The following is a 25098-nucleotide window of genomic DNA, read 5'->3' as shown; positions in this document are numbered from 1 at the left end:
CAGTTCATCGCGTAGATGTTTTGTTTTGTTTTCTCGCGGTTTACAAACGAAGCACCCCAAGCCCCGAGTGCGCCGACCCCTCCGGCCGGCAGGATCATTGTCTGGCCGCGGCCCGGCCGGGCCATCTGCCCCGCGCGCCTCGCTGCGCCATTCCCTCCCCGCGCGGTCCCCGACGCCCCCCGCCCGGCCCGCTTTGTATGCGCCAACGCGGGCGCCTTGGGCTGCAGGAGGGACCGAGAGGCAGGAGAAAGCCAGCCCAGAGCCCCGCCAGGGTCCCCGCCCCGAACCAGAGGGCGAGAAAGCCCAGGGGACACCCACGCGGGTCCCTGGCCAACAAAAAGCCCCCGCCCGGCCCCCGCCCTCCTCGGTGCGCCCCCGCGCCCCTGTTCCTCCTTCCCGCTCCCCATCTTCCTGGTGCACCCTGCCCTTTCAGCATCCCTCCCTCCGCTGTCACTCCACCGCCGGGCTGAAACCTGCTCCTTTCTCCCAGGGCCCCCCGGAGGAAGGCTCCAGAAAAAAAGCGCTTTATGGCGGGGGCGGGAGACACAGGGAGAATCCGTTTCCCATTCCCCCGTCCAGCTCCGCAGAGTCCAGCCTCGCAGCGCGCAGCCCGGAGAACAATATGCGAGCTCCAGCCATGCATGTGCAATCTGGCATCCATTTGCTTCCACCCCGCAGGCCAGGGCGCTGCAGCATCTCGCCTGACAATAAAGGGAGACAGCGGATCTGGCGCGCTCCCCAGGACGACCTCAATGCACTCACGCTATTTTAATGTCTTACAAATCATGTGGCTCATAATTCTACGATCGCGTCTCCTACCACCACGATCGCCTTCTTTAGGAACGGGGGCAGGGGGTGGGGGGTCGTTAGGTCCCTCTCCCCCCCCCTTAAAAAAAAATCCTTAGATGTTCTGTGCCACAAAAGGTGGCTGCTGGCCGACCACAATCTCCCAAGTGCCAAACTCACCGTGATGCGTGGAATATTTTTCTTCCCCTGATAAGACATCTCTCTCCTGGGAAAAAAAATAATAATTTCAAGAGGGCAGCTTTAAAGCAAAAAAAGGAAAAAAAAAATGCCCCAAAAGAGAGTTGATTTTTTTTTTTTCTTTTGCAGGATTGAAAAAAAGGTGCAACAGCTTAGCTAGGCTTGCTGATAACAAATCCCAGGAACGTAGGAGATCAATGCAATGCTCTGTCTCTCTTTCTTCCTCTCCTCCAGCACAGCCCCAGCCAGGGCGGAAAAAAAAAGAAAGAGAGGGAGCGAGCAGGAGGGAAGGGGGTGGAAATAAACTACAGCAATAAAAGCCTCGGTTCCAGTCGGCCGCCGCGGCGCATGCGCCGCCAGCCACTCCCTTTCCTCTCAGGCAAGAGCCATCCGCTTCGGGAGAGACGAGCCCTGATTGGCCAGGATCGTGGGCTATGCAAATGCCCAGGCGGGAGCGCGAAATGCTGCAGTGAGCGCGGAGGGCGGCGGCCGGGGCGGGCGGGCGGCCGGGGGGCGCGCCTTTCGCGCCCTTTCTGCGGGGCCAGCGCCCCGGGGACAGTGGCTGCGGGAGCCCCCAATGCAGCAACCACTGCACCGCAGGGGAAATGGCGGGCGATCCTGAACGGACAGGGGAGCCCAGCCCGGGGAGTCGGTGGTCCTCCTCGTAGCCCGAGCGGCACGCACCGGTGGATGCCGCCCGCGCGCCAATCCGCGGAGGCCGCCGCTGCAGCCCCGCGTGGGGTGACTGCGCCGAGCCAATGGCTTCGCTGGCGGCGAGCGCGCGACTGCACCGCCGGCCGGCGCCGCGCCGCCCGGGGGGGCGCCCTCCCGAGCTCTCCGCCAGCCGCCCGCGCCCTGCGCGAAGGCTCGCCCGGCCTCCGCCCCGGAGCCGGCGGGGGATGGCCATGGCAGCGAGCGGAGGGGAGGGAGAGCGCTCGCCGCGGCGCCGCCCGGCCCCGCAGAGGGGCGGCTGGACCGGGCCCTGCGATCGGGGCGGGGCGGGCGGCGTCCACACGGCTCCCCGGGGCGAGGAGGGGTGCGGCCGGAGGCGAGGCTGGGAACGTAGCGGAGGGAGGGCGAGCGCGGGGCTGCAGGCACCCGCGGCCTGGCAGCTGGAAAGGCAGGGGTGGGGAAGGGGGGCAGCTGGGGAAGGCCGCAGGCAGCCGCTGGGGTGGGGAAGGGGGGCAGCTGGGGAAGGCCGCAGGCAGCCGCTGGGGATGCAAACCCAGCCCTGAATGAATTGCCCCTTGTGCCTTAGGCCCGGCAAGAAACGTGGGGGCAGGGGGCTCAGCAGCTGCCTGTTGAGGCAAAAATGACCCAGTCCGGGGGCCCTGTTCTCTCCAACAGTCACGCCCACCTAGACCCATCTGTTGATGGTCGCATTTCTCTGCAGATCTGTTGAGAAAAAAAAGCTGTTGGAATTATTGTGCAGATCTGTTGAGAAAAAAACTGTTGTAATTACCGTGCCCAAGGAGCCCCCAAAATTTTCAGTGCTATAGACAGGCCTCCACACAGCCTAATTAGGCAGAAAACGAGGAGAGACAAGGAAGAAGCAGAAGGAATGAAAGAAATGAAAGCTTACGTCCCAAAAGAAGGGGGAACTGAGTCATGGAGAAAGCCTCCTGGAATCAGAGTTAAAAACACTCCCTGACCAGTGACCCTAGTCACTCTCACAAGGCATCAGGGGCACCTGGGCAGGCCCCAGCCTGAGTCATGCCTAACTCTGACTTCAAAGTCACTGGAAAGAAAACCTGGTCCCTTTGATCCCTGTCAACATACCTGGGGTCCTCTCTTTGGAAGGCTGCCCAGGCAGGTGCCAGGGCTCAAACCAGAGGCAGCCATGGCTCTGGATTTCTCTGCTTGAGATCAAACAATAGCGAGGCCTGCGTAAGCTAGGCCGCCCAGCAGCCATTAGAAAACGGCATCTGTTTAATTGGCTCACACCTGCTCAGCAAAGATTAGCCAGATAAACACAGGATAATCCAGGGGCTACTGTGGGCGCATGTTCTGATGTCTTTCTGCCTCTGGCCACTTCGGGTTGTTATCGGTTCACAAAGTGTGAAATGCACCCGCTCACACCCACTTACTCATCCCTGTAAACTCTAAAGTCCCAGAAAAGCAGGGTGAGGCATACAGGAACCTCCCCAACTGGTTAATTCATTCAGGTTCCAATTAGCTATGCATCTCGAAAATAACATAGAAGCACTTCTTTCTCCAACCATGTGCTGTGCTACAAGAAAAGTGAGCTGATATCAGCAAGGATGTCAGCCTGCATGGGGTTCAAACCACAAGTCAGACTGCATGAAGTGGGTCCTCCTACCTGTGAAAGCCAACAGTACGTTCCAACAGGGGGATGTAGAGTGGCAGAGAGCCAGGTATCATTAAATCATTAGAAAATAACACTTGGCAAACAAGTAAATAATGAGATTCAAATTAATTTAAAACCAAATGACCCCTAATTATATTGTTTGTTTATATTCTTCTTATGTTCTCCTGCTCCTGAATTGTTTAATCTTAATAGCTGTAACTATGTCTAGTTAGTTGCCAGTTTTCCATGGAATATTTTGCTTTGCAATAAAAGCTCCCAAGAGCTTTTGTGTCCCTTATTTTTACCGCCATTAATATGAGGTTCTTAGTCCATAATTGACATTTCCACTCATAAATATCCAAAGATGTAAGGCTTAAACTGATTGGTCTGTACCAAGATAGAGCCTAAGAGTATTTGGCACATAGGAGACAGCAAATAATGTTAAAGGGCCAGGGAAAGGAACCACCTGCAATCTGTATTTCTTACCCTACTTACCGCTCCCTGCAACGCAGAGAAGTGGGGGGGGGGGGGGGGGGGGGGGGGATTTTCCAGCTACTCTACGTGGGAAAGTTGTTCCTATGCGCTTTTTATACTGTCTTTAAAAAACATTCCATGAAAATTTTCTGTAAAGTTTCATATCATTGTCCCTCTACCAAATATTTGAACCTATTCTTGGGTATGATTTTTCCAAATATTTAAAAAATTAAATGCATGTCAAACATGAAAAGGCATTGTAGATGACCTATTCCACATTATGATCCCTTCCCAAAGCCTCTGCCCTCCCAGACCCTTCCCCCAGCACCTAGGAAGAGCAAGATGTGATGACTAAATGACATAGCCATTTAGCCCTAACTGGTATGGCTCAGTGGATAGAGCATTGGCCTGCAGACTGAAGGGTCCCAAGGTTCAATTCCAGTTGTGGGCATGTGATGTTTCTCTCCCATTGATGTTTCTAACTCTTTACCCTTCTCCCTTCCTTTCTGTAAAAAATCAATAAAATATATTTTTAAAAAATAAATGGCATAGCCATTTAATGAAACGGTCCTTCCCCTGGCGGTGGTCTGGGGGAAAGGAGAACCTGCCCAAGCAGATGCATGAGCAGGAGGAGTGAAGTCTACCCAGGTGCTGTATCAGACTCTGGCCTCTGCGGCCGCATCTGCCATCCCTGACACTCAGGCCCTCATCCCCTTGCTCAGGGTGCATGCAGGGGTGCACCCACACACACACTGTCCTTTCCCAAATCTGTGCCCCGTCCTGAGCTGTTCCCTTCACCTCTCCCTTCCCCTCAACGCTTCCTCTAAAATAAGCTTAAATATCATCTCCTCAATAAAGTCTGCCCTCATGCTGTCTAAAATCTTAAGCACAACCTCCTCTATCCGCCTCAACTGTAACATGCATCCTGCTATATTGTAATTATCTGTCCGTTTCTCCTATTAGAGTATGACTCCTAGAAGCTAAAAGCTTTGCATTCCTTTTTCCAGGAACCAGCGCATGACCAGGTCCGTGGTGGGGTCCTCCACATTGGGTGCATAAGTAAGTGCTGTCATTTCTAGGACAAGAAAATAAGATTCGTCCATGTCACCATCAGAGGGAGCTTTGACATCAACAATATCTCCAACTCAGGCCTTTCTCTTGGCACTGTGGCCTTGCTGGGTCTTCCTTTCTGGCAGCCCAGCTCCTCTCCTGCAAGTCCCTAAAAGTGCAGGAGGACCTTGTTACCATGCGGCTTATGATTCTTGTCATGGGTGTAGCTGCCTTAGTATACCTTCCCTAAACAAACTGCCACACATCATCAGGCCCAAGAAAATGCAGGGAGAGCGCATCCAAGCCTAACATGAACTCCAGAATCATAGGAGGCATCATCAGTCTCAGCACCAACTTCTTAAAGCCTTCTCTCTCCCTGCTCCCATTATTCTTTGTGCATACCTATATCATACCATTTATCATATTACTAGAGGCCCAAAGTTCAAAGATTTGTGCAAGAATAGGCCTTCCTTCTCCTGGCTGCCTTCCCACCTTCACTCTGGCTAGAGCCACCTTTCCGCCTTTGCTCCAGCCCAGAGCCACCTTCTTCCTCTCTCCTTGTCAATTTGCATATTCCCTCCTTATTGGCTATGGACAGTGCCAGCTTTGTCATGGAGTTATGGTCAATTTGCATATTCTGTCTTTATTTGCTAGGATGCCACCTACACTATAAAATGATGGTATTCCTCACTATACCATCACTAAGTGAGCGTGACTTCCCTTCCATTTAAAGTTGGAGCTCAGAGACTGGGCAGTCTTCCAAAAGCCATACTCTTCTCTTACCCTCATATAGGGCCGAATGGGTGAGGGTTCAGGAAGGATGGGGTGCATGGAGGGATGTCCAAGTGATGGCATCCAGTTAGTGCTGTACAACCTGGGCAGCTGGCGTGGGAGAAGGAGTGACTGGCTGCTTTCAGTTCCTCAGCACCCTGCACTGTACGGGTCCCGTCGGGCCCAGCCCCGCCACTGTGCTTGGTTTCATCTTCCCCCTTTGGGAGGCAGGAGTAACCATTTCTGCTTCTGTGGCTCCGCCTGGGCCTCTGCAGAAGTCTAACGTTCAGGATGTCATAGAGCAGAGAAACTCCAAAACAGAAGTTGCTGGCAAAGAATGGAGCCTCGATGTGGCAAAGAGAAATCCCTCGAGCCCCCTCATTGCTCAGCCCGGACTCCAAGGACTGTGGCCTCGGATGCAGACTGCAGAGGCGTTAAAATTCACGTGGTGGCAAAGAGAAGGTACTGGAATTCTTTGCCAGAAACAAGGCATCGAGTAGGACATTTGAGCTGGAAAAGATGCCTTCTTCTCTGCTGAAGGAAACAGGCCATCATGGTGCTTTCTTTGTGCGTGTAACCCTGAAGGGACAGAGTCTGCAGAGGGACAGGCACGGGCAGGCTGACGGGTCCAAGCCTGACCAAGACATCCTTTCCCCCGCCCCCATGGTGCATTATTTACTGGGGAAGGGGAGGGGAAGAACAGAGTGGTGACCCATAATGGTCAGGAATGACTGGCCCTCTGAGCTAGGTGCGGGTTTTGCTAGAATTGTAAGACTATCGGTCAACCTAGTGGAAGCTGTGAAAGCATGCGGAAGTCCTTACTGCGTCCAGACGGGAGGCGCAGCTGTCCAAGTCCGTGGGGCCGGGAGGCAAGTGTGCACTTCACAGCATCCAGTAAACTTGGCGTTCTCCTCTTCCCTCCAGCCAGTGAGCATCCTCCCAGGTGACCTTTGCATTCCCTACCTTGCACATCACACATGCTCTGTGTGACACATTGCCCCTGGGGTCAATCTACAGAGCAGGACACTGACAGCATCTTGCTCCAGCCGTCATGCCTCGGGCCTGCCCTCTGGCGGTGAATGAGGAAAGTGCACTGAGATCCTCTCTGTCCGGGTCTGGCTGGTGGGTGACTCAGAACCAGGGAAGGGCCTTGTTCCAGTGTTCCTGAGTCTCCTGGAGTGATTTTGCCTCTGCACAGGAATCCTTTGGGGCCCTGCTCAGACACCCTGATTAGAATCTCCAGAGATAAATCCCCGGAATGTTAGCTAGTCTACCTCTGGCCACTAAACCACCGCAACCTCCTTTTATAGAAGCAGGATTTTTCCAACTCCCCAGAATGCGTCGGTGCTCTGCTCTTTACCCAGTGGGACGGATTTATGAAAGAGTGGTAAATATGATCATCCTGACCCTCTACTTGTCTGCCTTTTAGTGAAACACTGTTATATAGTCGGTACGGAGGGAATTAGCCATTACTGAGCACCTACCATAGTCTAATGTATAGCACTGGGCACTTTAAATACATCTTACTTATTCCTCCTGAGAATCTTACTAGCCAAGTCTTCATTTTACAGGCAGGAGAGGAGAGCTCAAAGCAAGCTCTTGTCCCAGGCTCAAGTTCACGCAAGAGCTGGGTTCTAATTCAGGCCCGTGCGATGGCCTCAAGCCCGAGGGGCTAGTTCTTTAAAGGATAGGGTACTTGCTTAGCCAAAGCCAGGACCCACCCTGTAAACCAGGTGGGCTGCTGTCTCTTTCTCTCCCACTCTCACAATCCCTGCCTGCCACTCGAGGCTGCCAGAGCTCCGGTCAGTCCCCGGGGCCTGCATGAGTTCCTCAGACACTTCCCCTTGTCCCCAAGTCAATTCTCCATTTCTGTCTTTCCTGATCACCCAACTTGACTCAGTTTCTCTCGTGGCCCGGCGCTCTTCTCATTGGAAACATGATGGATTAGCACCGAAGTTTCAATAAGCAATGAGTATGCTAAAAGGGAAGACCTTGATTGGCAGCATTTCAGACAACGAGGCAGGCTGCTTGCAGAAACCAAATGCAAAGTGTTTATCATGATGCCTCCCTTCCCGGCCTCGCCCTGGGCTTTGGTCCACACACAGCACCCTGGTTCCTTCCGTTTTTCTGCAGCAGCCCCTTCTCCTGCTGCCCCCCCCCCTCCCATTCACTGCAGGGCCAGCCCCTTCTCTCCCTTCAAGGCCCTCTTCAGGGAGACCCGCCCTGGCCCCCTATCAGAAGGCTGCCCACAGCGTCGCCGGTCTTCTCTGTCACAGCACTGTCTCCTCAACAGCAATGATCACCAGCTGGAAGCCTTCTTGTTATGTGTTTACTTGGTTATGTCTTGTCTCTGCCTCTTAACTGCAGACTCCCTAATGGACTCTGTTCTCCACCCAGCTAGCCAGGTCCTCACAGCACTCAAGGGCAGACCGAAGGGCAGCCCGTAGGTGAGCCTGGGAGCTGCTCACCGGCCCTCCATGCTGTGCACAGCGATGTTGTGGTGGGGATTGTGGTGGTGGTGGTACGTGTATGCCAGCTACTTCACCGGATCCACAGAGCTGTGCTCTTCTTCTACTCTGGGCCTGTGCTGGGGGCTCTGTGCCCAGACCATCACCATCCAGGAGGACCCCAGAGAAGGAAGTCACTGGGAGAAGAGCAGCAATGGAGCGGTGATGGGGCAGCCTGGCCACCGTATGTATGGGCCTTTAACCTGGATCCCACCTCCATGGGTCCAGGGTCCAGAGCCTGCTCTTGTTCACAGAGCTCAGAAGTTCCCTCTGCCTCTCAGGAATCTACCTAATAAAAGAGTAGCATGCTAATTGACTGTGCCACCAGCCAATAAGGAGTGGGTACACAAATTAAACCAACAAAGATGGTGGGTTAATTTGCATGCACAGGCTTTAAGCAGGGGCAGGTTGTTTGCATCATCACCATGGTGACAACATAGGCGTTCCACACCACCCCAGCCACTCAGGACCTCTGGGCAGCATGGGAAGGCAGAAAGGCGGCTCCAGGCAGGAGTGGAAAAGCTGTTCCGACCAGAGTGAAGGCAGGGCTGGCAGCCAGGAGAATGAAGGCACGTTCTTGCACAAATCTTCCCTCATGCATCAGGCCACTAGTTAAGGAATAAAGTTAAATGAGTGAAAAGGCCACTTTAAAGTGATTGAGCTGAGAGACAAAGAAAGCAATCCCAGGGGCCTGAGACACTAAGGGGGAAGTTGTGTCCTTCCTCCCTCCTCCTCTTCCTCTCCCCCCAGGGCCATGGCCTTCATCTGAGGTATCACCATCTTTCCCAGTTAGTTACTGGGACCCTGCTTCTGGACCAGTTCTGTCCTATTTCGCTCTCCTACTACAATAGCTGCGTCCCAAGGCCTCAGCCTGGTGTCCAGGCTTTTGAACAGCCCAGCCTCTGCCTATCTCTCTGGTCTTCTTTAGTGCTCTCCGCATCACTGTTTCACACCCTGTGCTCCAGCCACATCAAACTCTTTGCATTCCCTGAATGTGTTGAGGTATTTGTAAACTCTGTGTCTATGATCACATCTCCACCTTTCCCAGCACACCCATCCCCTCGCTGACCCCTCACAGGTCACCTCCTTCGTGCAGCCAGTCCCGAGCCTGCAGGTAGAGGTGACCACTCATCCTACTAAGTACCCTGGGGCTCTGTACAGACGCCTAGTTAAAGGCCTAGAACAGCTTCCTGCACTTTCTTTATACACTAGAGGCCCGATGCACAAAAATTCGTGCAAGAGTAGGCCTTCCTCCTCCTGGCTGCCAGCACCCACTGCCCTCCAGCCCTGGCTTCATCAGGAAGGATGTCCAGAATGATGTCTGGAAGACATCTGGTCTAATTAGCATATTACCCTTTTATGATTATAAATTGTTTCCTTTTCCTAGACAACAAGCTTCCTGAGGCCAGAGGCTTCACTTGTTTCAGCACCCTTCATAGGGCCTTACATACAATAGGCACAGGACAAATTCTAAAAGGCTGGCTGGCCGGATGATGGATGGATGGATGGATGGATGAGTAGGGTGGGTGGGTGGATAGGTAGATGAATAAATAAGACCCTTGAGCAAAAGTTTTAGTTATAAAATACATTTACAGCCCTAGCCAGTTTGGTCCAGTGGATAGAGTGTCGGCCTGCGGACTGAAGGGGCCCAGGTTCGATTCTGGCCAAGGGCACATGCCTGGGTTGTGGGCTCAATCCCCAGTAGGGAGCATGCAGGAGGCAGCCAATCAATGATTCTCTCTTATCATTGATGTTTTGATCTCTCTCTCCCTCTTCCTTCATCTCTGAAATCAATAAAGAAATATATATATATTTAAATACATTTACACTTGCCGGGACCGGTTTGGCTCAGTGGATAGAGCGTCGGCTTGGGGACTGAAGGGACCTGGGTTCGATTCCGGTCAAGGGCATGTACCTTGGTTGCGGGCATATCCCCCGTAGGGGGTGTGCAAGAGGCAGCCAATCGATGACTCTCTCCCATCGATGTTTCTAACTCTCTATCTCTCTCCCTTCCTCTCTGTACAAAATCAATAAAATATATTTTAAATACATTTACACTAGGGCTTAAGTCTAAACTGATCTTTCAGGGCATAAAATTCACAACCAGGCTGTCTTAGGATCCACCGTTTTAGTTAAAGTTCCCAGGAGGATGAGTGGGCAATCCTGACAACCACTCTCTCCTACCAGAGGAGAATGTACAAATGTCACTACGGCCTGGGCACCTCTAACTTGCTATCAGTTCCACTGTATAGTCATAGGGGCATTAGGCCCTCACCTTCCACGTTGCAAAAGTGTTTCAGAAACTTATTATTTTTTTAGAGGAAAGGGAGAGAGAGAAACATTGATGTGAGAAACACTGATGTGAGAAACATCTATTGGTTGCCTCCCGCATATGCCCCAACTGGGGCTCGAACCCGCATCCTGAGCATGTACCCTAACCGGAAATTGAACCTGACACTTCTGGTATACAGGATGATGCCCCAACCAACTGAGCCACACTGGCCAGGGCTGCAGAGACTCTTAAAATCTGCAGACATGTCTCCAGTCAATTCTCCTTAATGGGATAGGAGAGCTGAAACAAGGACATCTTTATAGCATAGCATTCCCTAGTGTGACGAGTGTCCATCTTGGTGGCTACGGGAGAAGTTCAAAAAGGCAGAGGTGGAATGATCAAGTTCACCCTGTGAAATGTTCTTTCAATCCAGTATTGAGACGGATACTCCCTGTGTCACCATCTCCCCCTGTTTTTCCTGTCTTTGGCTATCTTAAATCATTTGGCCATTTAGACTGCAGAATGCCTGAATCAGTCATGCTGCAGTGATGACCACGGTTGTCACCAGAATTGCAGGTGATCCCTGCGGAGCCAACAGTGTGAGCCCTTTCCTTTCTGTCCCCTTTGGGGTCCAGGCCAAAGCGGAGAGGCACAGCGGGAGTCTCCCTCAGATGCTTTCCTGAGTCCCTATTTGCTGGGGAGGCCAGGCCTGTCTGCACATTCCTGTGACGACTTCCAGATCAGAATGAGGAGCAGTAGGGAACTGCATTTCATTCTTTCTGCATTTTCATTTTGTTTTTATCTCTGCATTTCAGCACTGAAAGCTTCTGTTGACATTTCTTCAAGCTCACTCATTCTTTCTTTGGCTGTATCTAGTCTGTTGGTAAGCCCATCAAAGACATTCCTCATTTCTGTTACTGTGTTTTTAATTTCCTTTTGATGCTTTCTGACAATTTCCACCTCTCTGGTAACGTTACCCATCTGTGCTTGCATTTTTCCCACTTTTTCCATTACAGCCCTCAGCATATTAATCATAGTTATTTAAAATTTCTCGTTGGATAATTTCAGAGTCACTGTCATATCTGAGGCTGGTTGTGCGGCTGGTTATGCTCTGCATTTCTGAACTGTGTTTTGTCTGTTAGTGTGCTTTGCAGGGTTGCTGAAAGCTGGCCCTGAGTGACCAGATATAAAGTGGTCACTTCTGTGGGGGGCTTCTCTCTATCGGCCAGTCTCTGCGATTGCAGGTGCAGCAGTGCCTGTGACCTCACTTACCTAAGGGAGCTGAGAGGAGTTGTTGGTTTCAGTTTGTTCAGCTTCTTTCCTGTGAAACTAGGAGCTGTGATTTCCAAGCTCCTGACACGTCAGATAGAAGCAGGAAGTCCTCTCATCTTACCCCACTTATTAAAATGTAACACACACAGGGCTTGTGCACAATAAATGAAAATAAATGCATATGTGTAATTTTTTAAAAAGACTCTAGAAGGATAATGGTGTTAATATTTATGAGCAGTTACTGTGTGCCAGATATTGTTTCAAGATCTTTTTTTTTTTTTTTTTTTTTTAAATATATTTTTATTGATTTTGTACAGAGAGGAAGGGAGAGAGATAGAGAGTTAGAAACATCGATGAGAGAGAGTCATCGATCAGCTGCCTCTTGCACACCCCCTACTGGGGATATGCCCGCAACCAAGGTACATGCCCTTGACCGGAATCGAACCTGGGACCCTTCAGTCCCCAAGCCGACGCTCTATCCATTGAGCCAAACCGGTCTTGGCTGTTTCAAGATCTTTATAATAATTAATTATTATTACATAATTGTTATAAGATAGTATTACATAATTGCTACTAATAATAATTGATTTATGTAATTTGCTTAAATAATTTAAGTAACTGTTTAAGTAGCTAATTATTTAAATAAATAAATAAATAAATAGTTCATTTATTTCTCACAACAATCCTAGAGATAACTTGTGTGTTTTTTTGTTTGTGTGTGTGTGTGTGTGTGTGTGTGTGTGTGTGTTTATATATATATATTTTATTGATTTTTTTACAGAGTGGAAGGGAGAGGAATAGAGAGTTAGAAACATCAATGAAAGAGAAACATCGGTCAGCTGCCTCCTACACACTCCCTACTGGGTATGTACCCGAAACCAAAGTACATGACCTTGACCAGAATTGAACCTAGGACCCTTGAGTTCGCAGACTGACGCTCTATCCACTCACCCAAACCAGTCAAAGTGAGATAATTTGTGTTTATTGTCATTTCAGTTTTATAGATAAAAAACGGAGGCACAGCGAGTCAAGTAACTCACCTCAGTATTTGAACTTAAGCAATGTGTCAGCAGCACCTTTCCGCACACTTAACTGGATAATAATAACAGTGTTATTTGGGGGTGGGCTTAGAAGAGAGAGCCACCTCTTTATACTTATCTGCAATGTCCGAATTTTCCACAATCAGCATATATTACTTCTGTAATAAAATAAATAGATAAAGATATTGCCTTTAAGAAAAACCAGTATGTAAAGCGGCCCGGGGAGGAAATCACAGAAAACATTTCAAAGTCAAGTTGAAACTGCTCTTGTATTGTCACATTTCTGCTTGTCTCCATAAAGGGCAGTGGTTCATATACTATATCTAGCAAAGACTTTAGACCAGTATTTTGCAAACATTTTGACTAAGTTCCTTAGTAAAAAAAAAATAATAATAATAATATATATATATATATATATATATATATATATATATATATATGTGTGTGTGTGTGTGTGTGTGTGTGTGTGTGTGTGTGTGTGTATCATGTTTCCCCAAAAATAAAACATTCTCCGAAAATAAGACCTACTTACAGGTTTCCTTCTGAGTGAAATATAAGGCATCCCTCCGAAAATAAGGCCCCCCTAGGATCTGTCTCAGAATGAAAATTAATTTACCGTAAACTGGTTGCTAGGGCCGCCCTGACTGGCATCTAGCAACCAGTGACATTTCGCGGAGTCCTGGCGTCACTGCTGTGTGGAGGCGGAGTGGAGATCGCAGTGAGCGGTGAGCGCGGGGTGGGAGAGAGGAGGAGTCTTTCGCAGATGCGTGTAGAAGAACAGGAGGATTAGAGTGGACGGGACGCGGCAAAGGTGGTGAGTGCTGGTCTGACTCTGGTGACACTACCTGATGCTTGCGGCCGCCCTCATGATGACTGAAGGTTCTCAGTCAGTGGCAGACCCTGCTCCAGCCCAGATCCAGGCCCCAGCAAGCCCAGTGACAGTCCCCAGGCAGGCCCCAGGGGGTAAATGTCTGATAAAGGGGTAGGGGGGATGTCTGGTGAAGGTGTTCAGTGGCACAGGGGTGGTGGGAGGAGGATCACTTAAAATGACACAGGAGGATCAAAAGGGGTTACTAAAATGGTAATCCCCCCTCTGATTCTCCTGTGCCATTTTGATTCCCCCCTCTGATCCCCGTGTCATTTTAAGTGATCCCCCTCCCCCCACCTTGATACCCCAATTCCTTTTTTTTTTTACCCCTAGAAATGAGCGCAAAAAGAAAAAGCTACTCCGTGGAGTACAAGAAAGGAATCGTGGAAGACTCTTGGGGCCAAAATCTTACTGCTTTCTGCAAAGAGAAGATGTTGAGTATCTGATTGATCCGAAAAATAATTTGGTAACCTCATTGAACAAGTGGACAAGAGAAATGCTAAAAAGCGCAAGTGTGGATCAGGTCGGCAACCATTATTTTCCGAGCTGGAAGACCTGATCTGTGAATGGGTTGTTGACAGGAGAGCAGAGGCTTTGGTTGTGAATAGGGCTCAGATTCAAGAATTTGCCCTTGCAATGACACCACAGTTTGACATAGCCCCCGAAGACTTCAAAGCATCACAACACGGTCTGGATAATTTCCTTCAGCGAAGTGAACTGTTTTTAAGAAGATGTACAACATTGTTTACGTTGGAAGATACTCAAGTTATTAAGCGAGCACTTGCATTCAAGTCCTTTATTGATGATGCTGACTTCTCTAAACACAATCTTTCCAACATGATTGCTATGGATGAAACTGCAGTGTTTATGGGCCAAACAACAATTGAACAGTGGGATGCCTCCTTAGTGTACATTCCCTCCACAGCTTACGAAAGTGCACGTGTTTCCTGTATTTTGGCAATTCATCTGGATGGCACTAAAATCCCACCTTTAATCATTTCTAAGGGCAAGAAGGAAAAGATTGAACATATTTTGGGCGTTTTTATTCTTGAAACTGAAAAAGCCTGGGACACACAAACAGTTATAAGGAAGTGGGTCGATTTAATGCTGCCGCTTGTTATGCAAGGGAGCCAAAGAGGTCTGCTAGTCTGGGATGCAGCCAGCACTCACCACACTAAAGACATGAAGACATTTCTTCACGAAAGAAAAATAGATCAGATAATGATCCCCGCAGGAATGACAGCCTATCTCCAGACTCTTGATATTGCAATAAACAAGCCATTCAAAGACAATTTGCACATGGAAATTAATGACTACATTGAAAATAGAATGGAGAGAAATCAGCCTGGAAACTTTGTGGAACCTAAACTGCAAGAAGTTGTGACTTGGGTGAAGAATTCATGGGAGAAAATCACTGACAGTTGCATTGCAAATGCACTGTGAGCAGGCTACCTTGACAAGAAGTACTCATTTAAAGACAGTGCTATTGCTAAACATGAGAGATTTGGTCCACTGATTCTGAAAGAAATGGAGTCACAAGAATTGCACCAGGAAATTCAGGAATTGGATTGTTATGATGATGTTCCAGAAGATGATGACATGATTGTCATTGAATAAATGAGTAAATTCTTGATACTGTAGGATTCACAGTTTGTCTGGTTTGTGTTGACAACTACCGTACTACCGTATCATATATAGGTAATAAATTTCCTTTATTTTCATTTAACAATAATTGTGTACCCTATTCTTCTTCATGGAAAATAAGACCTAGCGCATCTTTGGGAGCAAAAATTAATATAAGACACTGTCTTATTTTCAGGGAGACAGGAGATATATATATATCATCATGGCCTAGCATACATGTGTGTCCACACAACTGGAATAAAACAAATACCTTCTTTTTAAAGAAGTGGTCACACCTGCTACAGCATGCTCACCACCCACCAGCCCCAGTTGAAAGGCTCTTAGACAAGTATCACAGAGCAAATGTTAGCGTGACTGGTTGACAATATGACTGCAGGTCCCTCTCCCTGCCTTCACAACACATCTGCCGTAGACCTTATCCATCCAGTTCTCAGGTGGCCAATGTTCAAAACTGGAGAAAGCTCAAGGCCTTGGGAGGTTCTGGCCTACCAGGCATCAGGTAACTGCTGGGAGCGAAGCCCACCAGCTCCTGGGACTGGTCAGTTTTATGTGTCAACTTGGCTGGGTCCCAACACCCAGATATTTAATCAAAGATTATTCTAGGTGTTTCTGTGAAAGTATTTTTAGATGAGAGGAACAGATAAGTCTGTACATTTTTACTAAAGCAATTAACCTCCATAATTAGAGCGGGCCTCATCGAATCAGTTGAAGACTTTAAGAGTTAAGAACTGCCGAAACCGGTTTGGCTCAGTGGATAGAGTGTCGGCCTGTGGACTGAAAGTTCCCAGGTTTGATTCCGGTCAAGGGCATGTACATTGGTTGCAGGCACATCCCCACTAGGGGATGTGCAGGAGGCAGCTGGTCGATGTTTCTCTCTCATTGATGTTTCTGGCTCTCTATCCCACTCCCTCCTCTCTGTGGAAAATCAATTAAATATATTTTTTTTAAAGACACTATAAAAAAATTTTTTTTTTAAAGCGTGAAGAACTGCCCTGGCTGGTGTGATTCAGTTGGTTGGAGCATCATCCCATATACTGAAAGGTTTCAGGTTCAATTCCCGGTCAGAGTACAGTTTTGATCCCCAGTTTGGGGATAGAAGGCAACCAATTGATATTCTCTTATCTCTCTCTGTCTCTCTCTCTTTCTCTCTCTCTCTCTGTCTCTCTCTCTCTCTGTCTCTCTCTCTCTCTCTCTTTCTTCTTCTTCTTCTTCTTCTTCTTCTTCTTCTTCTTCTTCTTCTTCTTCTTCTTCTTCTTCCCTCCTTCCCTCCCTCCCTCCCTCCCTCCCTCCCTCCCTCCCTCCATCTCCCTTCCCTTCTCTCTGAAGTCAATGAGCATATCCTTGGATGAGGATTTTTTTTTAAAAGGAGTAAAGAACTGACGTCCCACTGAGGAGGAAGAGGAAATTCTGCCAGCAGACCACCTTCAGACGTGAACTGCAACATCAGCTCTTCCCTGGGTCCCTAGTGGTCCACCCCCCCTGCAGGCAGTGGCTGAACTTGCCAGCCTCCATAATAATGTGAGTTAATTCCATAAAATAAATCTTTCTCTCTACATATGCATACCACATTGGTTTTGTTTCACTGGAGAACCCTGACTAATAAAGTGGTTACGTTACAAAAGATTATGACTTCCAACTTACTAGCATCCTCTTGCAACTGCCTTCTCTGCTGGCATGCTTTGACAGAGAGCTGACAGGTGGGGAAGACCCGCCGGCCAGTAACTGAGGGCTCCCAACAGCCGGTGCAGGAGTGAGACTATCTGTCCAATGACCCAGGAGGCCATGAATCCGCTGACAACCATGACGGGGAGCTTGGCAGCACATCCGTCCCCAGTCACAGCTGAGGGGTGACCACAGCCCTGGCTGCGCCTGGACCACAGCACTTGTGAGAGATCCTGAAGTGGAAACTCAGCTAAGCCCTAATCAGTCTGGCTCAGTGGATGGAGTGTCGGCCTGTGGACTCAGGGGTCCCAGGTTGGGTTCCGATCAAGGGCACGTACCTTGGTTGTGGGTACATTCCTGGTAGGGGGTTTGCAGGAGGCAACTGATCAATGATTCTCTCATTGATGTTTCTAACACTCTGTCCCTCTCCCTTTCTCTCTGTAAAAAATCAATAAAATATATATTTTTTAAATAAAAAATAAAACTCAGATAAGCGGCATCTGGAGTCCCGACCCACGGAAACAGAATGTATCAAATATTGCTTTAAGCTATTATGTTTTTAGGTAATTTTGTATTCACCAACAGATAACCAATACATTATTATTAATAGTAGCATAAAAGCACAAATTGTCAACATTACTACTATAACGTAGGGAATAAGGGTTTTTAAATGTGAGGAGAGCCAACAAAGGTTTTTTCAAATTAGTAAATAAATACTTTGGTAAAGAGGCATGGGTTTGAGGCAAGTAATCTGTATAGTTTTTAAAAATGCCTGATGATTCTGATACTTGGCCTCTTTGGGAACCCTTGACATAAGCCATAGATGAAGTTATTTCATAATGAAGGATGCTAAGTCTGAGCAACCCACTGGACCACTGTTTTCCAGTGTAGAGGTATCCAAGGTTGTGCCCAAGCAAACTTTTTTATTTGAATAGTTATATATTTATTATGCATGAGAAAAAAACAACTAGCATGTCAAACCCATATTTTTACAGATATTGTTGCTTAGACCCAAGTTAAAGTAATAAAGTAAAATATGCAAATTACTTCCCCCTTCTTCTCCCTCCCCTTGTTCAGGACAAGTCCTGGGTGAGCATTCAGTCAGTGCACCCAACAAGAGAAGAGGATTTGGGGGGCACCAAGGAGGAGCCCCAAATTGAGGATGTGGAAGTCAGTTGCACACAGTAAAAACATCAGTGGTAATGGCAGTCACCTTTCTTACTGTCATAAAAGAAAAAGGAGAGAGCTGGAATAAATTCTCTGGTGTTGGATTGGAACTGAGAAATCCATTTTTAATATATAGAGACAAGTAAAGATAAGTACAGCCTGGTTGGCATGGCTCAGTGGTTGAATGTTGACCTATGAACCCAGAGGTCAGTGTTCCGTTCCAAGTCAGGACACATGCCTGGGTTGCAGGCTCAATCCCCAGTGTGGGGCGTGCAGGAGACAGCCAATCAATGATTCTCTCTCATCATTGATGTTTCTCTTTCTCCCCTCTCCTTTCTTTTCTGAACTCAATAAAAAAAATATTTCTTTAAAAAAAAAAAGGAAAAGTACATAGATATAGATGTGTATCTATATGTTTGTCAGTATTAACATGTACACACAAGTTTCCCAGCTCTGTCCAATGAGAGGGCCTAGAAACAATGACAACTCTGTAGCACTGAGCAAAGCTAGCATCTCAAGTCTCAGCCATATCTGATTTAGATGACATTTAGATGACACTTCAGACTTTAGACTTGAGCATTGGTGCTAGAATAAAATAAGACTTTTAGGGCTTTTGAAATAGAATAAAGGTATTTTGCATGTGAAAAGGAATTAATTTGGGGAAACTAAGGGCAGAATGTTACAGACTGAATGTTTGTATTCCCAGAAAAGTCATATGCTGAACTCTAATCCTCAATGACTAAGATAAGCAGTCATGTCAAAAAGACATCAGCCATAAAGGAACACTAGACAAATCTAAATTAAGAGGCATTCCACAAAATAATTAATCTGTAAACTTCATTAAGTGTCAGAGTTAAGAAAGTCAAGGAAAGATGTATTGTTCCCGATTGAAGGGTATTAAATATAAAAACTAAATCCTGACTTGGATGCTGGACCTGAAAATGACTTCTTGGAAATTTGGCAGAATTTGAATCGAGTCTGAAAATGAGTTGGTAGAACTGCATCAATGTGAATTTTCCAAGTTTATGATTATCTTTTGGTTCTGGAGAGGAGCGTCTTTGTCTTTCAGGAGCAACACCTGGAAGTCATAAGGGCTAAAGGGGCATCATTATCAGCAACTTATTATCAAGGATGCAGAAAAAATATGTAGTTGTGCGTATGGGTTGAGAGAGAAAGAAAGATGTAGTAAAATGCCCCAAAATTAAGAACACTGGGTAAGGGGTACACAGAAAATCTCTACTGTTTTTGTAACTGAATTTTAAATTACTTCAGAGTGTAAAGTCATAAGACAAGCTTAGAAAGTGGAAGTCAATTTTTCTAAAATCCTATATATTTAATAAAAGGCTAATATGCAAATCAACTGGGCGGCAGAAGGACCGGTCACTATAAAACACACTGACCACCAGGGGGCAAATACTCAACACAGAAGCTGCCCCCTGGTGGTCAGTGCACTCCCACAGGGAAGCACCACTCAGCCAGAAGCTGAGGTCATGGCTGGTCAGCACAGCAGCAGTGGTGGGAGCCTCTTTCGCCTCTGTGGCAGTGCTAAGGATGTCCCACTGACGGCTTAGGACCACTTCTGCAGGGAGTGGGCCTAAACTATCAGTTGGACATCCCTTGAGGGCTCCCAAACTGTGAGAGGGCACAGGCCAGGCTGAGGAACATGCGCCCCGCCCCCTCTCCCCCCCAGTGCATGAATCTCATGCACCAGGCCTCTAGTATTGAATAAGTAACAGGAAAGACTGTGTGCAGATATGGCAAAAACTAATGAGTGGAATTAGAGACATAACAGTTCCTGAACTTGGCCTTAACTTTGCAAAGCTGGGGCAGCCTGCCCACTTGGCTCCATTAGTGGAAAAGTGGAGAGCCAGGGCCACTGCTCGACTCCTCCCCCAATGCCTGATTCAGGCGGAAGTGAGGAACGTATCACCCATCACCTTCTGTAGGAATCCCTTCTGATTCCCACAGCTGCAAACACATCTCTTCAAGTCACTAATCAGAAAATCAATTTTAAAATTTTTCTATCAAATAAATATATCCTTATCATCTATCATAGCCTTCATTTATAGGCCTCTCAGCTGTGAAGGTGTTATCGCACTAATTAGCTAGTTAATATGAATAAAGGGAAGAAGCAAAGGGAAGTCATACGTGTAAACATGGGCACCTGGAAAGCTCACCAAGCAGCCACAGCTCACATAGCATCGTCCTCCCCATGGCATCAACACCCTCCATTGCCTCATCCGGAACTGGATTGTTGGGGAGAGTAGAGGGAGATAGGCACGTGCAGATGTCGGGGTGGTGCAAGGGAGAGGCTTTCCTGTCAGTCTAGCCTGGGGGACAATGGATTGGCTAGAGCAGTGTTCAGCAAACCGTGGCTCATAAGCCACATGCGGCTCTTTGGCCCCTTGAGTGTGGCTCTTCCACAAAATACCACGGCCTGGGCAAGTCTATTGTGAAGAAGTGGCGTTAGAAGAAGTTTTAAAAATTTGACTCTCAAAAGGGATTTCAATCATTGTACTGTTGATATTTGGCTCTGTTGACTACTGAGTTTGCCGACCACGGGGCTAGAGGGTGCACCCCTCAGAAGCACAGGAAGTCTTGGAAAGTTATTGGGTTAGCTTGAAGAAGCTCCTGGTTAAATCCCCAGATGAGGAGCTCCCTCGCTCTTGTTTCTTGCTCCATGACCCACACTGGTTCACACGTTCTCTTCACAGCATGTGGCCTTAGCAGCCACATGGCTCGTGGTCGTGTGGACTCCACCTGCAGGATGCTGGGCTGGCCTGGACGTGAACATGGAGCAGAGACTCCCTGCTGAAGGCACGGTTGGGCTGTTTCCTATGCAATATGGACAGACACTGGGAACCCAAGGGTTTTCCCCTGTGAGTCTCAGAATTCCTTTTCCTCCCAACATCACAAGCACTCCACTTCCACTGGTGACAAAGGGACATCAGGTTCAGTGGACATGTTCTCACCTGTTGCCAAACAGACACCCTTGGTGACCTCAGTCAGGCTACAGTCCACACCTTCCTCACTCTTTCCTCACTACCTTTCCCATCAACAAAGCTGCGTTCAGAATTGTCGCCACCACTGGTCATGTGCAAGTTTCTCTTTGTTTCTGCTTTGCTTCTTTAGGCTTATTACCAGACTAGAGGCCCGATGCACGATATTCATGCCCCCTTGGGGGGGGGGGGGAGTCCCCTCAGCCAGACCTGTGTCCTTTTGCAGTCTGGGGGATATCCAACTGCCAGGACCGCCACTGCCACTGTCCTCGTCAGCTGTGAGTCTGGCTTCTGGCTGAGCTACGCTCCCCCTGTGGGAGCACATTGACCATCAGGGGCAGCTCTTGTGTTGAGCATCTGCCTCCTGGTGGTCAGTGTGCATCATAGCAGCCAGTCGTTCTGCATTCAGTAGATTTGCATATTAGCCTTTTATTATATAGGATTCCTCCTTGTTCAAATGAGTTTCCCTCCCCTTCACAGATGCACTAGTCAGGTCTTGCTCACTTAATAACTTACTTTTCACAAATGTTACCCATAGAGCACTTGCCATGTAAATGGGGAGAAAGCTCTCTGAACTCATAATGATATGGACACAGGCCAGGAAGCCTGGACAAGCGGAATAGAGAAACGGAGACAGACAGCTGCACAAGCTGACAGAACAACTCACAGCAGTTACAGGCCCCCTCCCTAGAAATAACATCTAGGCCTCAGTTGTATTTCAGCTCCAGACAAAAAAAAAACAGCAAAACCCGCCGGTGGGTGACTCGAGGACCAATGACTGACGGCCCCCTGCCCGACACAGACCAATCAGTGGAGACCTCAGCCCTGAAGTAGCACACTTAGAAAACTGATGACTATCCTGCTGAAACCCTCCCCTGAGGCTTCCCCGAAGATTCCCACCTGCACGAGAAAGAGAAATCCTCAAGACAAAGGACCCAGCACACACCTCTCCCTCCCAACATTCCCTTTCCCTCTTCTTCCCCCACTTTTCCCGACAGGCCTGCATCTCCTAAACTCTGAGGGACCCCATGAGGCTTGCAGGGGAGCATTGGGCAGCAGCAGCTTGTCACAGGCAAGTCCCCGGAACCTGACCCCAAGGGCCCCTTTTCTCTGTCTTCCCAGAGAGCTAGGGCAGCCCAGCCTACGCTCTCCTGTTGCTTCTTCTATGCTAAGCCCTTTCGCACGTTACTGTTCCGGGTTGTAATAAACGTTCCCTCGTAGTCACCTGGACTCGGGTTGTAAAATTTTTCCAGCACAAAGTCCAGAACCTGCTCACTACCATCTGGCCCTGGGCAGACCCACCAAGCGCTGGGCTCCCTTCCCGGTAGCAATGCTGCACACAGATAACAGCCTGTGGGCTAACATATGGTCCTGGTGCCGGAGGAGAGAAACCTGCTGGCCCTCTGTCCTGGCATATTCATGTCACGGCAACGGTCAACAAAGTAACAACCCCATCCTGACCAGCTCATCTGAGTAAAGAGTTTATTCATAATATTGACCTACACGACCCCTACACTAAAAAGAATCCAGATCTCAGAACTCAATTTTGCATAAGCAAGCATGAAACATAATATGTCTTTCATTCCTTTTCTACGACAATCTCTACACCTGCATTTTGTGAAATAAATGTAGGCTTCAGACTGGAAAAAGATAGGGCAACAACAGAGACAATATTTTGGTTTTTACTGTGAGCCAGGTCATGCCCTAAAAACTGTACATGTATTATGCATTTAATCCCCCTAAACACCCCCAATGGTATAGACCAGTGGTCGGCAAACTCATTAGTCAACAGAGCCAAATATCAACAGTACAACAATTGAAATTTCTTTTGAGAGCCTAATTTTTTAAACTTAAATTTCTTCTAACGCCATTTCTTCAAAATAGACTCGCCCAGGCCGTGGTATTTTGTGGAGGAGCCACACTCAAGGGGTCAAAGAGCTGCATGTGGCTTGAGAGCCACAGTTTGCTGACCACGGGTATAGACTATGTCCTCCACATTCATATGTTGCAGTCCTAAGCCCCAGTGAAATTGTGGGTGAAAAAAGGTCCACATACTAAACCTGACCAACTCAGGGAGGACTGCATGGCGACCTTCCAAACTCAGAGACCTAAAGTAACCACAGAGGATGGTCTGAAAGGAAACCGAACTGCCAGTCAGGGCAGGCAGTGGTGTCTTAGGATGGGATTTCTCCCTGACAAAGGTCAGTCTTCACGCTAACTAACCCTACTTGTTGTCTGTTATCAGGTATCTAAGGTAGCAAACCTGATAACATACCTTTGGAACAGCAATGTAATTTTTTTCCCCCCGACTCCTTAAAGTGATAGGGGTACCAGGGCAGAATAACAATCTGATTTTTATTGTTCCCTCCTCTTCTCTTCCTTTCTCTCCCCTTTCCCTTACAGAACGTGTAGTTGACTAACCAACTGGATATGTTTCCCCTTATGTTCTAACTAAGATGTTGTTGCAGTTCCCAACTGATCAGTCAAGACCAAAGAGACTTTATCCCAGCCCTGACCCTACACACCTGACCCCAGGGCTGCGGAGGCTGATCGATCAGGTCTGAGAGACACCGGGATGGCGCACACCCCATCACTGCTCGATCGATTTCAGGACGCTGACCATCCTGTTCTGAGACCAGTGATGAAGACATTCACTACGACCCAAGACCCTCCCTTCCCCCTAGGGACTCCAAATCCAGGTCTGCAAACTACCAGAAACCCGTTGTGCTATTTACCCACACCCTCTTTCCCTGGTTCCCCTATATAATAATAAGCTTTCTCTTCACAAGATTAAGAGGACATGAGGGTTTTTATCTATCATTTTCCCAGATTGCTGGCATCTTATTATTAAACATGTGCTTCTAACCCAATCCCTGTCTCTGCTTCTGGCTGGGTAGTGACAGGTAGCCTGAGTCCAATTTCAAAAGCAAAAGGCACCAGAGCAGAGACCACAAGTCCCCTCATTGTCATTATCCTCCTGTTAATTGGTAGCTGTTAAGGATCCAACACCCACCTCTGTAAAAGAAGAATATGTCTGTTCCTTTCGCTTTCTATCCAATTGCAGAGATTTCCCCACTTTGCTTTCTCCCACCTCCCTCATCTGTCACCAACCCCCTCTATGCCTCCTCCTCTGATTGTAATGAATAAAGTAGGTGGTAAAACTGCCCTTTCCAGAGCATTGTCTCAATCCATTGAGATTTTACTTCCCAGCAATTGTCATCAGTACGGCTCAAATGAACTCAAAAGTTCTCACTGGTGTGGATGTTTCTACATTGACACAATGGCATTATGAGGTGAGCCTTTAGTCTACGGCCATACCACCCTGAACGCGCCCGATCTCGTCTGATCTCGGAAGCTAAGCAGGGTCGGGCCTGGTTAGTACTTGGATGGGAGGTGAGCCTTTGGAAGGTGATCAAGTCGTGAGGGCGGAGCTCTCATAAATGCGGCCCATGTCCTTAGGAGAAGAGGCCAGAGAGCTCCCTTGCCCCATCTATCATGTAAGCATGCACAGAGGAGTCAGCTGGATGCACCTGGAGGGGAGCTCTTGCCAAAACTTGACCCAGCTGACACCCCGGTCTCAGACTTCCAGCCTCCAGACCTGTGAGAAATTAGTATTTGTTGTTTAAGATACCCAGTCTCTGGCAATGTGTTATAGCAACCTGCACTGACTAAGATCCCTAAGGATTTAGACACCCTTCTTATCCTAATCTAATCAATAAAGGAACAGTCTCAGAAATATTATTACCAGATTAGAGGCCCAGTGCACAAAATTCGTGCATGTGAGTGAGGGTTGTCCCTTAGCCCAGCCTGCACCCTCTCCAATCTGGGACCCCTGGCTCCCAACTGCCTTCCCCTGCAGGCCTGGTCCCCACCAACTGCCCTCCCCTGCAAGCCTGGGTCCCCCACAACTGCCCTTCATTGCTGGCCTCGTCTCAACTGCCCTCCCCTTCCAGCCATATTGTGGCAGCCATCTTTGACCACATGGGGGTGGCCATCTTGTGTCTTGGAGTGGTCAATTTGCATATTACTCTCTTATTAAATAGGATAAAATAATGAATGTTCAGTTAAACTTTGATTTGA

The 25098-nt window shown here is 48.2% G+C and overlaps 1 protein-coding gene across 2 annotated transcripts in view; it reads right to left on the bottom strand.

Annotated features, from left to right (window-relative positions):
• Nucleotides 1-25098, bottom strand: part of DPYSL2 (dihydropyrimidinase like 2) — a 120815-nt gene that overhangs the window by 70268 nt on the left and 25449 nt on the right. Inside the window, exon 1 of one of the 2 annotated variants that reach the window (XM_036450142.2) lies at nt 967-1345. The exons of the other annotated variant lie outside the window; for it this stretch is intronic. Coding sequence (XP_036306035.1) covers nt 967-1005 — 39 coding nt within the window. The 5' untranslated portion in view covers nt 1006-1345. Of the gene's footprint in view, nt 1-966; nt 1346-25098 lie in introns of those variants that run through there. 2 annotated transcript variants of the gene reach the window in all.

The sequence above is a fragment of the Pipistrellus kuhlii genome, unplaced genomic scaffold (genome assembly GCF_014108245.1).
Source record: "Pipistrellus kuhlii isolate mPipKuh1 unplaced genomic scaffold, mPipKuh1.p scaffold_m20_p_21, whole genome shotgun sequence".
Taxonomy (NCBI): Eukaryota; Metazoa; Chordata; class Mammalia; order Chiroptera; family Vespertilionidae; genus Pipistrellus; species Pipistrellus kuhlii.
Note: the sequence above shows the minus strand (reverse complement) of the source record. Positions and strands in the feature narration are given on the sequence as shown.